Source organism: Rhinolophus sinicus, chromosome 14 (genome assembly GCF_057876585.1).
Source record: "Rhinolophus sinicus isolate RSI-liver-muscle chromosome 14, RSI-T2T, whole genome shotgun sequence".
Lineage (NCBI taxonomy): Eukaryota > Metazoa > Chordata > Mammalia > Chiroptera > Rhinolophidae > Rhinolophus > Rhinolophus sinicus.
In genome coordinates, this window is record NC_142514.1 from 89801368 (window position 1) to 89814466 (window position 13099).

General features: G+C 40.1%; 1 protein-coding gene across 6 annotated transcripts in view; it reads right to left on the reverse strand.

Moving 5' to 3' along the window:
- The window catches only part of FARS2 (phenylalanyl-tRNA synthetase 2, mitochondrial), a 558189-nt gene that overhangs the window by 210592 nt on the left and 334498 nt on the right, over window positions 1-13099 (reverse strand). For all 6 annotated transcript variants that reach the window (XR_016018686.1, XR_016018687.1, XM_088791395.1 and 3 more), the window contains one exon: window positions 5745-5896. Coding sequence is in view for 4 of the 6 variants with exons in the window: in XM_088791395.1 (XP_088647521.1) it covers window positions 5745-5896 (152 nt within the window). In the remaining 2 variants the exon portion in view is untranslated. The remainder of the gene's footprint in view (window positions 1-5744; window positions 5897-13099) is intronic.

Consider the following 13099-nt stretch of genomic DNA (forward strand, 5'->3'; position numbering starts at 1 on the left):
CAGAGGCGCCGCGTGCAGCAGGTCGCTGGCTCTGAAATCTGCTGCAGCTCCAAACACCTTTCCGGCTCTGATTCAGACATGTCCTTAAATAAGTCCCCTTTGTCTTAAAACGGCCATCATGAGGGAATCTCTCCTGGCAACAGAAGAACCTAAAACCCCAGAGTTGTTTTTTTTGTTGTTTTTTTTTTTTTACAGCAACTCAAGTTTCCTACTAAAGAGCATTTACTCACATTAATTACAATCAGGATGGAGTCCACCTCACTCACAAGGTATCAGCAGCGAGGCAGACACAGAGGTTTGCTACCCTGTCTCCTTGGGAAACCTCCCCAGACCAGCGGCCCCTTTCCTCTGAATCGCTAGCCCTAGACACATGACTCTTATTTTAAGTCAGTGAAAGTTTACTGAGCATAAGTTATGTGCAAGAAACTTTGCAGGCCATTTATTAGGCTTCATCAGCCTTATTGCCACCTTGTGCTTTTTATTGCTAGTTTATTAATGTGTTGTTTGGCTCCATAAAAACCTAGGAGGTGATAATACAAAGCATAGACCATCTTCTATATTCAAGGGTCAAATGTCCTTTGATGCACACATGGAAAAAATCAAGGCTGGGAAAATGTAAAAATGTTAAGGGTGGTAGGCGTTCAGGTGACGGGTGAATCTCTACCCTCTTTATTTTCAAAGTTTTTTGTGTTGGCATTTTTATTGGGTGCTATTTGACAAAGAACAAATGAGTAAACACACCAAAAAAGAAAGAAGAGAGGGCAAGACTGGAGGAAGGAGAAGTGATTTGAACTGTCTTATCCACAGCTGCTCCCACACCACTCCATGAAGAGTTATGCCCACGACGCACACCCGCTCGGCAGAGGAGCCAGCCACACTGAGAAGGTGCCTCTTCTGGGGTCCAGCTACCGAATCCCATTAGAAGTTATGACAAGTGTTCCAGTATGCCCATGGCTTACCCCGGGAATACTGTGGGTTCGGTTCTAGGCCATTGGAATAAAGTGAGTGACACACATTTTTTTGGTTTCCCACTGCCTATAAAAGTTATATTTACACTACACTGTGGTCTAGTAAGTGTGCAATAGCATGTGCCTAAAAAATAATGTGTATCCTTAATTAAAACTACTTTATTGCTAAAAAATGCTAACCCTCCCCTGGGCCTTCAGAGAGTCGGAATCCTTTGGCTTGTGGAGGGTCTCGCCTCCATGTAGATGAAAATGCAATATTTGCAAAGCACAATAAAGTGAAATGCAATAAAACGAGGTACGTCAAATTTTTAAAAACTGCAAGTGCTCAGTTACAAAGAAGGTAACCGTGAGGAAGATCAGGACGGGCTGAGAAGACCTGAGACTCACCTCTGGTGTCCGCAGGTCAGCGTGTCACCTCTAGCATCGCAGCTTGGAACAGACCCTGACCAACAAACGGTGCGTGGATTCAGGAAACATGCCCTCGACTGTACGAGCAGGCTGTGGCCAAGCCAGCAGCGGCCCCAGGAACAAGGTGTAAGTGTAGGAGCAGAACTGCTTTGGGACCATCTCCAGCCAGCCCCTGCGGCAGACACCTGGGACATTGTTTACACCCACCCCTTTCTTGTAGTCAAAGCAAGTATTTTAAATTCCCCATGTCTAACTTTCGTAAAGTTCTGCCTTAAATTCAACCCAAATCTGTCCTGTTCAAGTCCAATTTACTTGACAGTCCGTCTTTACAATTCACAAAAGGCCGCTCGCTTCCCCATATGAGGTGTTAGCAGTTAAGACAATGGTTAGGTTTCCTTTGGCTCCTCTTTGCTTTCTCCAACCCCAGCCTAAGAAATATTTTGAAACCTGCGGTTCCTCCTTACTCAGTACATGCATATAGGATAAGCCAAAGGTATCAAAGCACACACAGCGACCCCAGCTCTCCTCTCCGGAGGTGGTCACTGCTATACCTTCGTTACATGAAATTTGGAACAACAAGGACTCTTCTGCACATTACGTGGCCTATAAATTAAGTGGCAAAGGAGCTCGGGGAGAAAGTTATGAATGACAGACGAACAAAATGTCATCCTCTTCTAACCTGAACAACTATCATCCTTTGGGGCACAAACTGTTATCTATAACCAAGAAAAAATGTGCCCAATTGTCTAACATGATGGAATTAGGTTCATATGCAGTACTTTATGTCCCCCTGAAATATCTGGGGATCTGCTGTTGTTCAAAAAATAATACTCAGTTTGTTCAATCCTTGTTTATTTCAGAGAGCGTCCTTTGTCTTTCACTCAGGACCAGCATTTCTCTGTTTTTGCTATTCGGCAAAGACAGGGTCAGAACTCTTTTAGATTATCTGGTAACATTTCATTGATGTGTTTAGAGAATAAAATAAATCTTGGGGTCAAGGTATGCACTGATGACTACATGGTCAGGTAACCCTCCCTTGTCGCCTCCCAAGGCAGGGACTCTTAAAGGGAGGAGCCCGGGAGGGTGCAGGGTGCTCAAGGGAAAATGGCTTCCTAGGGGATGATTTTAGAATTTGTGAGTGGGGAATCTTTTAAAAAATGACGGGTCTCCCTCCCCTCTACCAGGGGTCAGCAAATTATGGGCCAAATCTACAACCTGTTTTTGTAATTAAAGCTTTATTGAACATAGCCAGGCTCATTTGATTTTGTTTTGTCTATGGCTGCTTTCGGAATGGCAGAGTTGAGTAGATGTGACAGAGACCATACGGCCCACAAAGTGAAAAACATTTGCTATCTGGCCTTTAACAGAAAAAGTGCTCCATCCCCTGCCCTAGATATTCCAAGAATCATTACACAGTGAGCCACCATTACTAAATACTGTGTTCTTCTCCTCAGTGCTCCAAGACCAAGGTTTGTTTGTTGTTATTTTGGTTGTCAGAAACAAAGATTTAAAAAATAGTGGCTTAAACCAGACACTTCTCTCTCACATAGAAGTCCAGGGCTGAACGGATATTTGTGTCAGAGGCCCAGGCTATACTCCACAGAGCTTTCACTACCAAGGTCTCACAGTCCTCCGAAATGGTTGCCAAAGTACCAGCCATTACACTCATGTCTAGGTAGCAGGAAGGAAAATGGACAGCCTCGGCCCAACTTTTCAGGAAACTTTTGGAAATACCACTAAACACGTCTTTAAAATCATTGATTATACTTGGCCACATAGATACACCTAGGTGTAGTGGAAGCTCGGAATGTAGACTTTTACTTGGCTGGCAAGTTGCTTAAATAAAAAAATCAAGGTTATTTTATTTATTTATTTATTTAAAACAGATGTTTGGATACTGAGGGATAATTAGCAATCTCTGCCAAAGGAACCTACTCCACTCGCCATGTCCCTTGTTAAGGTAAGTACATGCTCTGGGCAGGGTAATCCTTTGGCAAAGCTCCAAAACCACAGGCCTTAAATGTTTGCTTCACATTTACTGAAGAGATGGTAAGATCAGTGCCAGTGAGAAGTATTTTTTGGTTGGTTGTCTGTTTTCAAATTTCCAATCGAAAGTATTGTCTCCTTCTGAAGGAATTGAACAAATTCTCCTTTCATCAGTTAGTATGGGGTTGTGTGTGTAGACCTGAGTTAATAGGTGCTCCTATACAGCCCAGTGATTTTTTCTTTTTTTTAATGTACTGTCTGCTTGCGTGGACTGTCCTTGGGTCCACAGGACACTGATACTACCCCACTGTCACTGCAATCTCTCCAATTAACATGCCATTCCATTTACCCTCATCACTACCAATCACTTACAAGTCAGAAAGACTCCATATTTACCCCTCCCTCAAACCATACCTACCCATACATCCAGGGCAATGACATCTCACAGTAACCTTAGGTTCTGATCATCTTCAACCAAGAAAGGCTACTCATCTCACCTTTACCGCTGGTGACATGAGCGGTAGAGGTGGATCTAAGGCAATACCAGGAAGCAAGCGCTTGAGAAGTAAAAAATTAAGAATGGATTCTGAATCTAGACGATTATCTGAAGATTAAACAAGAATGGAAAAAAGTGACAAGTCACATGCTTTTGGCATATCGGTTAACACTTAGCAATCAGTCCTGTTAACATATATTTCCTCCTCTTCAAAAGTAATAAACCAGACTTTCAGCATCAACATGTAAACTCTTGGAAAGTTCTTCCTCATAAACAAGTCCAGGGCTGAACGTGTACTCCAATGTGTCAGGGACCCAGGCTATCTATCCCATATATTCTATTTTCTGTAAAGTTAGGAGACAGATACCATCTGCAAGCTCCAAAATATATTTAAAGGCTTCCAAAAACAGCTGAAATCAAGTAGAAGCCAAATGGGAGGAAGTAAAAAGAAGAACCATCACAGAGTGGTATATCTCCAAATACATATCCCCGAACACCAGCAAAAATACATTTCTCAGAGCTGAGAGTTACAATTGGAAGGGCAAAGTCTGTACCACCAATAAGTGTTAAAACTGTAGTTAGCATGGTCAATCTCCTCTTTGTGACAAGGGCAGGTTTCGGGTGGGAGGCAGGCTACACAAAGACTCAGAGACAAATGAACCATATTTAAAGAAAGAGTTGGTTTCTGAGCAGCGGAAACAAAGGCAGCCTTATGGTTCTGAAAACAACTAGCCACAAAGACTACTAGCCCCTCCCTGCCAAGTCAACCCTCAACCTTGTACAATCAGCTGGTTCAGAAAATCCAACACATTCAAATACGAGTGACAAAAGGCAACCATAGGCATGCCACTGGCACATCAATTAAAAAGTTAGGGAAAAAAGGAGAATGGAAAAAAAAGGTATTAACAGGGAAGTCATAGGAAAATGCTGCCAATGGATCATATGAAGTTTCTAGACAAACATTTTACAGTGAATTTGAAAAATCAAATCAAGCAATTTCTCTATGAAGGAAAATCACAAAGCAGAAATAACTCAGAGAAGAGATAGAAAGAAAACAGGAGGAACTGAAATGTGAGCTTGCAGAGTTCAGAAAGGGTGTAAAACAAAGTAACTGAAGATGGCAATGGAATGTGTGCAAGGAAGGAGACTGCAGAAAACACAGCAAGGGACAGAGAAGGTAACAATGAGCAAAGCATTCAAAATGAAGTGGAAAGAAAGAGTTTTAAAACACTGGAGAGAAAATCATAGGTAAGAAATCAGATACAGGAGAACCTCCTCATGCACAGCTGGGAACAGAACAATGGATCAGAACAAATCCTTAAAGATATAATTCAAGAAAACGTTTCTAAAACCAAAGCAGAGTCAAACCCGATTAGTGAGAGACAATACACACACACACACACACACACACACGGAGAACGGGTCAACACTGAGATGGATCCTGACAAAGTTATTCAACTTCATCCTAGGACCCAATATAGATTTTCTCTTGTGGTATATGCTTAATAAATATTCACTGAGATACTAATCAAACACCTTTTTTTCCACAAACTCCTTTTTCTGCCTTATCTGTCTTCTGTTCCTGGGATGTGATATGGTACGAAATCCTTTCCGAAAGCAATACTGAAAAACTCCAAGATCTTAAAAACATTCTGTTTCATAGACTTTCTTTACTATGGCAGAAGAGACTGAAAATGCATGTTAGAAAGATTTTCACAAAGGATTGATATAAAAGCCTTTTCTGATAAGCTATACATTCACTATAAATTCAGAAGACATTTTGTCTCATATGCACAGAGTTTCAACAACATTTTATTGTATGTTTCCATATGCCATTTATCGCATAGAGAAAAAAATGCATAAAATCAGAAAGTTCTTTTACTTACTTTGGATGTTTAAACTTGTCTATAAGATCAATTTTTTCCACCAGGTCTCCTCCAATTGTTCGGACCAAGTCATAGAAATCGTTTTCTGTGTAATTTTCAGAGGGCAACCAGAATGAAATGTCATTTATCACAGCAGGATATTTGCTGAGAGGCTAAAGAAACAAAAGAAAAAAGATAGATTGATTTATTAATTGGCTGAGAATCTTTAAATTTTTCAAGGAAAGTTACACTTGGCTAATTAGAAAATGCTGATAAAACATTATTTCAGCACTTGAATTTTCAGGAACAAAATGAACTTAAAAGGTAAGTCAATATTGAAAATTAGCAAATTCCATTTTAAATATTATAGATTCTTATCACATTCACATGTAACATTACCATATATTATATTTATATCACCATTAATGTTCAATTTGATATAAAGCCATTTGAATTCATCATATTTAAATTTTTTCCATTTGAATACTAGAGGAGAAAAGTTCAAATTTAATTAACAGCAATTCATTAACTTCTTGAGATATTTTCAGGAAGCTATTTTAATGGAGAAATAAGTAAGGGCTTGTCGATATTGATATTTCTATTAGTAATATCATTATTTGTTAGTATTTCTAATTAAAATAAAGAACTGGACAGATAAGTAGTCATTTAGGGAGTTATTTTTCAAATTCTGCCTCTAAGGATGTGATTAAACACAACGTAGCCATTTCCTCCATTTTCTTTCAGTTTATTAGTGCTCACTAGTTCATCATTCTACTGGACATTTAACATTTGATACTTTTAGGAGTTACTGCATTTGTTTACATGGCAAACACATATGAACATGCTTTAGGTCTGTAAGTTACCACCACAATAAAAAATGTTTCATTAAATGTTTTATTATATAACTATGAAGTCCTAAGGGAATATCTGCTAAAACTATGAATTTGTCAGAAGGGCAAACTTATAAATTGATTTACATCAAGCCTGATATCACTATAAGCCCTTTGGTAAATCACTGATCAGAAAAAGTGTAAAACTTTTAAAATGGCAAAACCTTTGAAAAATTAAACACTCAAACATAAATGATCATTCAACATGAAATAACAATAAAGTTGTCACACAAATGCATCATTGTAGAACACACATTTCAGAGCAACATAATAAAGCTACTATCTCCATGCTCTGGACAAAATACCACAGCTCCTGAAACACATCCATGGTCTCTCTCCTAAGTCCAGACGCTGTGATCAATATCCATGATGACAGGAGTCTTGTGGTTAGACAAGTTGCTTCTCCTCTGACAATGTCCCTTGCCCCCTTAAGCAATATGGAAGTTGAGAGAGATCAGATGAGAGGCTGGGACTGCCAAGAATTGGCAGGAAACCTCCTCTTCAGCTGATCCCAGCTGAGCAGCACACTTGTTGAGCTTGGGTATGAGACGAGATGACAGAAATGGGAGAAGGTGCCCAGCTGGGTATCTGTGCCAGCAACCCACTGACAACAGTCAACACGATAATGCAGCCGGCCTGAATACAGACCCCAAAACATTAAAAATATACTACAGTAAATACAGTTTTTAAAACCATGGAGAAAATCTAGACTATTGCAAACTTAGTTCAAGACACAAATCATAACAAGCTTAAAGAAATGGTTTACCTAAGGGAATCATTCACTATACTAATCAGTATGGGTCAGATGTAGGATACCTATTAGTGACTCTTGCTTTTTTGAGGGGGACAATAAAATTTTCTTTTCCAAATAAGAAGATAACTGCAGTTGTATGGTTACTGAAATTTAGGCTTTCTGGTGCTTAACCAGAGGCAGTGTTGAAAGCCATCCAGCGGCTTCCCATTGCTCTTAGGGTCAAGTCCCCAGTTCTTAAAAGGCTCTGTCTTTCTGCTGTTCTCCGGGCTCAGGCCAGCCCACTTTACTTGTTTCCTGAACACACTAATCTACTTCCTCCCTGTATCATTTCCTGCTCTCCCTACCCTACTTCTGGTCTTTAGCTACAATGCACATTTACGCTTCCAGACTGTTACTGTCTTTCCCAGAAAATAAGACCTAGCCGGACAATCAGCTCTAATGTGTCTTTTGGAGCAAAAATTAATATAAGACCCGGTCTTATTTTTGGGGAAACACGGTAGTCCCTTATTATCTCACCTTATACTTCTCTTCTGTAGTCCTTTAAATCACTGTAATTACTTACTTAAGGAATGTCTTCCCAGTATGTTACAATTCTTGAGGGTGGGATGTGTATCTTTTTTCACCACCAAATCGCTATCATTTTGCAGGGTCCAGCTGACATTGTAGGGATTCACTAAGAGTGCATTACAGAGCCGCCTTGAGTGAGCAATGGCTACACTACAGTGAATTCAGCTGTTCTTTCTTCTCTAACTGGACCAGCGAATGGACATACCAAGGAAATAAGGTATGGAGACTTGCCTCCACCCCTGAGTATGCAGTGACGGGGAGACAGTGACCATGTGGAATGACAAAGAGGCTAGAGGTGGACAAAGTGACCCGGTAGGGATGTGATCATCCTCAATCACAGAGCTAGGAATTTTAAAATTGGAAAGGAACTCTCAACCTAAACAAAGAGGTAAACTCAGGCAAGCTCAGATTACCAGAAATTGAGTATAACAGAGGAAATGCAATTCATGAAACACATGCTATTGTAAGCTACAGGCAAGTCCACTGAGGGTCTGGGCAGGCTGTATTCATGGGTAAGAAGTGCAAAGAGGGATCAGGATCAAAATGGCGGCGTGAGGTGAGCTTCTGTAAAGCTCCCCTGGAATTTACAACGAATCGAACAACAAAAACTCCACAAAGGACTCCCTGCACAGCAGACAGGCAAGACGAAGAGGCCCACTACCAACTGAAATCACCTACAGGTGGGAGATTCGCGTGAGTGGAGGGAGGAGGAAAGGGAGAAGTGCGCGGAGACGGAGCCGCGCGGGCGCAGGACACAGACCTCGCTCAGTGCGCTGAGCTCGCTGCTTCCCGGAACCACTGCAGCTGCGGGAGAGGGAAGAACTCGGACTGCTAGGGCTCCGCCAGGGCTCCACAGGGCTGAGGGGGCAGCATATACCACGGCTGAACCCAACGCTCACGGCAGAGACCTCGGAGAAAAGACTGAGGGAAAAAGGCCGAAAACGGTGGTTTAAGCCCGCACTGCCGAGCAGAGAACGGAGCCTTAGGCACTGAGACTAGCTGCCCCCTCCCTCCCCTCCCAGAGCTCGCCCCGCCCCCACCTGCCCGGTGCTAGAAGCGAAACAGTAGCAGTGTCAGATCAAAAGAACAGAATATTTGCTGTTCTGAGAACTGTGGACCGCAGACAGATTCACAGCCCAACTAGTTCTGGCAAAGGGGAGGGAGCTGTGGAAGCAGGACTGGCTGTGGTGGTGGTCGCCGCCATTGCTCTGGGCCACCTCTCACAGCTCACCCCGCCCCTGACCCCACCTATCTGGGCGGATCCCTGCAGGAGTAAACAGAACTGCTGAAACATACGGGCTCTGAATCAGGAGCTGGAAGAGCTTTGGAACATCAAAAGCTCTCCGCATACCCACCGGGACACTGCGCCCTGTGACCTAGACAAACTATTAACAGAGGAGAAGCCTGTCTCCCAGGGAATCCCCCCATTGTGTGAGAAGTTGGAATAGTGCAGAAAAAACATAGCACTACCATGTGAGAGAGAAAAAAAAGTCTGCAGTCGGAGAGAAAATAAAACATTCTACCAACAAGTACTGGAAAACAAAAGAAAGACCTCTTCCTGTCAACCTGTTGCAGAAGCCACTCCTGTAGATGTCTAGGAAGAGAAATAATAAATCAGTAATTGCCATGAATAACAAAGGCAACAACACAGCTCAGAAAGAAAGTGAAAAGTCTCCAGAAAAGGAACTTAAAGATATGGAAATATGTGACTTAAATGACAGAGAATTCAAGATTGCAGTTCTGAAGAAACGCCAACGAGATGCAAGAAAACACAGAAAGGCAGTTTAATGACCTCAGAATCACAATCAAAGAACAACATGAGCATTTTATGAAAGAGATGGAAATTTTAAAAAAGAACCAAATAGAATTTCTGGAGATTAAGAACACAATAGAAGAAATTAAGAATAAAATAACCAGCTTAGGTAGTAGAGTTGACCAGATGGAGGAAAGAATCAGTGACCTCAAAGCTAGAAACCTGGAAATGACACAGATGGAAGAAGAAAGAGACTTGAGACTTAAAAGAAATGAAAGAACTCTACAAGAACTTTCTGATTCCATCAGAAAGAGCAATATAAGAATAATGGGCAGACCAGAAGGAGAAGAAAGAGAGAAGGGAACAGAGAATACAGTCAAACAAATTATCGATGAGAACGTCCCAAACTTCTGGACACAACTGGATCCTCGAATCCAAGAAGCAAATAGAACACCTAATTACCTCAATCCCAACAGGCCTTCAACAAGGCACATTGTATTGAAGCTGTCTAAAATCAACGACAAAGAAAGAATCCTCAAGACAGAGAGGGAAAAGAAGACGGTAACCTACAAAGGAAAGCCCATTAGATTATCATCAGATTATTCAGCAGAAACTCTACAAGCCAGGAGGGAGTGGAACCAAATATTCAAACTATTGAAAGAGAGAAATTATGAGCCAAGAATAATATACCGAGCAAAGATATCGCTTAGATATGAAGGAGGAATAAAGACCTTTCCACACATACAGAAGCTGAGGGAATTTTCTAATACACAACCTGCACTACAAGAAATACTAAAGGAGGCTATTCGACCACCATCAACAGGGACAATTTTGGGCAACCAAAACTCCAAAAGGGGGAGAGTAAAGGCCTGAACCGGAATACGGGAATGGAGAAAGTAAGTGTGCTGAAGAAAATGGAATACTCTAAATATCAAACTTTCTTTTACATAAACTTAAGGGTACCCACTCAAAAAAAATCAAGAACTGAAATATATACTGTAATAAAAGAAGAAACAGAGGAAAGCATCATAGAATACCACCACACAGAAATAACAGACAACAACAAAAAGGAAAAGAAACAATGGAGACACAGCCTTACCAGAAAACTAAAGATAGAATGACAGGAAATCCTCACATATCAATAATCACCCTAAATGTAAATGGACTGAACTCACCAATAAAAAGGCACAGAGTAGCAGACTGGATCAAAAAACTAAACCCAACCAAGAGAAAAATCCCAAATAAATAACCTCATGTTACACCTTAAAGAACTAGAAAAAGAAGAACAAGTGAAACCCAAGGTCAGCAGAAGAAAGGAAATAAAAATCAGAGCAGAACTAAATGAAATAGAGAACAAAAAGACAATAGAAAAAATTAATGTGACAACTGGTTCTTTGAAAAGATTAACAAAATTGACAAACCCTTGGCTAGACTCACTAAGATAAAAAGAGAAAACACTAATTAACAAAATCAGAAACGTAAAAGGGGAAGTTATCACGGACACCACAGAAAGGCAAAGGATCATCCAAGAATACTATGAAGGACTATATGCCACCAAATTCAATAACCTAGAAGAAATGGACAAGTTCTTAGAAACATATAGCCTGCCAAGGTTGAACCATGAAGAACTGGAAAATCTAAACAGACCGATCACCAGTAACGAAATTGAATCAGTCATCCAAAACCTTCCCAAAAGCAAAAGTCCGGGACCAGATGGTTTCCTAGTGAATTCTACCAAACCTTCAAAGAGGATCTAATACCAATCCTGCACAAACTCTTCCAAAAAATTGAAGAAGAGACAGTACTCCCTAACTCATTTTATGAGGCCAACATTACCCTGATACCAAAACCTGGTAAGGACAGCACAAAAAAAGAAACTACAGACCAATATCTATGATGAATACAGATGCAAAAATCCTAAACAAAATTCTAGCAAATCAAATACAACAATGCATTAAAAAGATTATTCATCACGACCAAGTGGGGTTCATCCCTGGGGCACAAGGATGGTTCAACATACGCAAATCCATCAATGTGATACATCACATAAACAAAATAAAGGACAAAAATCATATGATTATATCAATTGATGCAGCAAAAGCATTTGACAAGATACAACATCCATTTATGATTAAACTACTTAATAAGATAGGTATAGAAGGAAAATACCTTAACATACATAATAAAGGCCATATATGAGAAACCCTCAGCTAATCTCATAATTAACGGTGAAAAACTGAAGCCCTTTGCTCTACGTTCAGGAACACGACAGGGATGTCCTCTATCACCTCTGCTTTTCAACACAGTGTTGGAAGTCCTTGCCAGAGCAATCAGGCAAGAGAAAGAAATAAAAGGCATCCAAATTGGGAATGAAGAAGTTAAAGTATCACTCTTTGCAGATTCCATGATGCTATATATAGAAAACCCTAAAGACTCCACCAAAAAGCTATTAGAAACAATCAACAAATACAGTAAAGTTGCTGGCTACAAAATCAACGTACAAAAGTTCATTGTATTCCTATATACTAACAATGAAATCTCAGAAAAAGAAATACAAAAAACAATTCCTTGTGCAATTGCAGCAAAAAGAATAAAATACCTCGGAAAAACTTAACCAAGGAGGTGAAGGACCTATATGCTGAAAACTATAAAACATTTTTGAAAGAAATTGAAGAAGACACAAAGAAATGGAAAGACATTCGTGCTCATGGATTGGAAGAATCAACATAGTTTAAATGGCCATATTACCCAAAGCAATACACAGATTTAATGCAATGCCCATCAAATTCTCAATGGCATTTTTAAAAAGAATTAGAACAAAAAATCATCAGATTTGTTTGGAACTACAAAATACCCCAAATAGCCAAAGCAACATTAAGAAAAAAGAACAATACTGGAGGTATCACACTCCCTGACTTTAGCTTGTACTACAGGACTACAATAATCAAAACAGCATGGTATTGGCAGAAAAACAGACACATAGACCAATGGGATAGAATTGAGAACCCAGAAATAAAAACCACATAAATATGGACAAATAATTTTTGACAAAGAAGCTAAAAACATACAATGGAGGAAAGACAGCCTCTTCAATACATGGTGCTGGGAGAATTGGATAGCCACGTGCAAAAGAATGAAACTGGACTGCTATCTGTCACCATGTACCAAAATTAATTCAAAATGGATCAAAGATTTAAGCATAAGACCTGACATAATAAACTGTATAGAAGAAAATATAGGTACTAAACTTATGGATCTTGGGTTCAAAGAGCATTTTATGAATTTGACTCCAAACGCAACGGAAGTAAAAGCTAAAATAAACGAATGTGACTACCTGAAACTTAGAAGCTTCTGCACAGCAAAAGAAACCATTAACAAAATAAAGAGGCAACCAACTGAATGGGAGAAGATT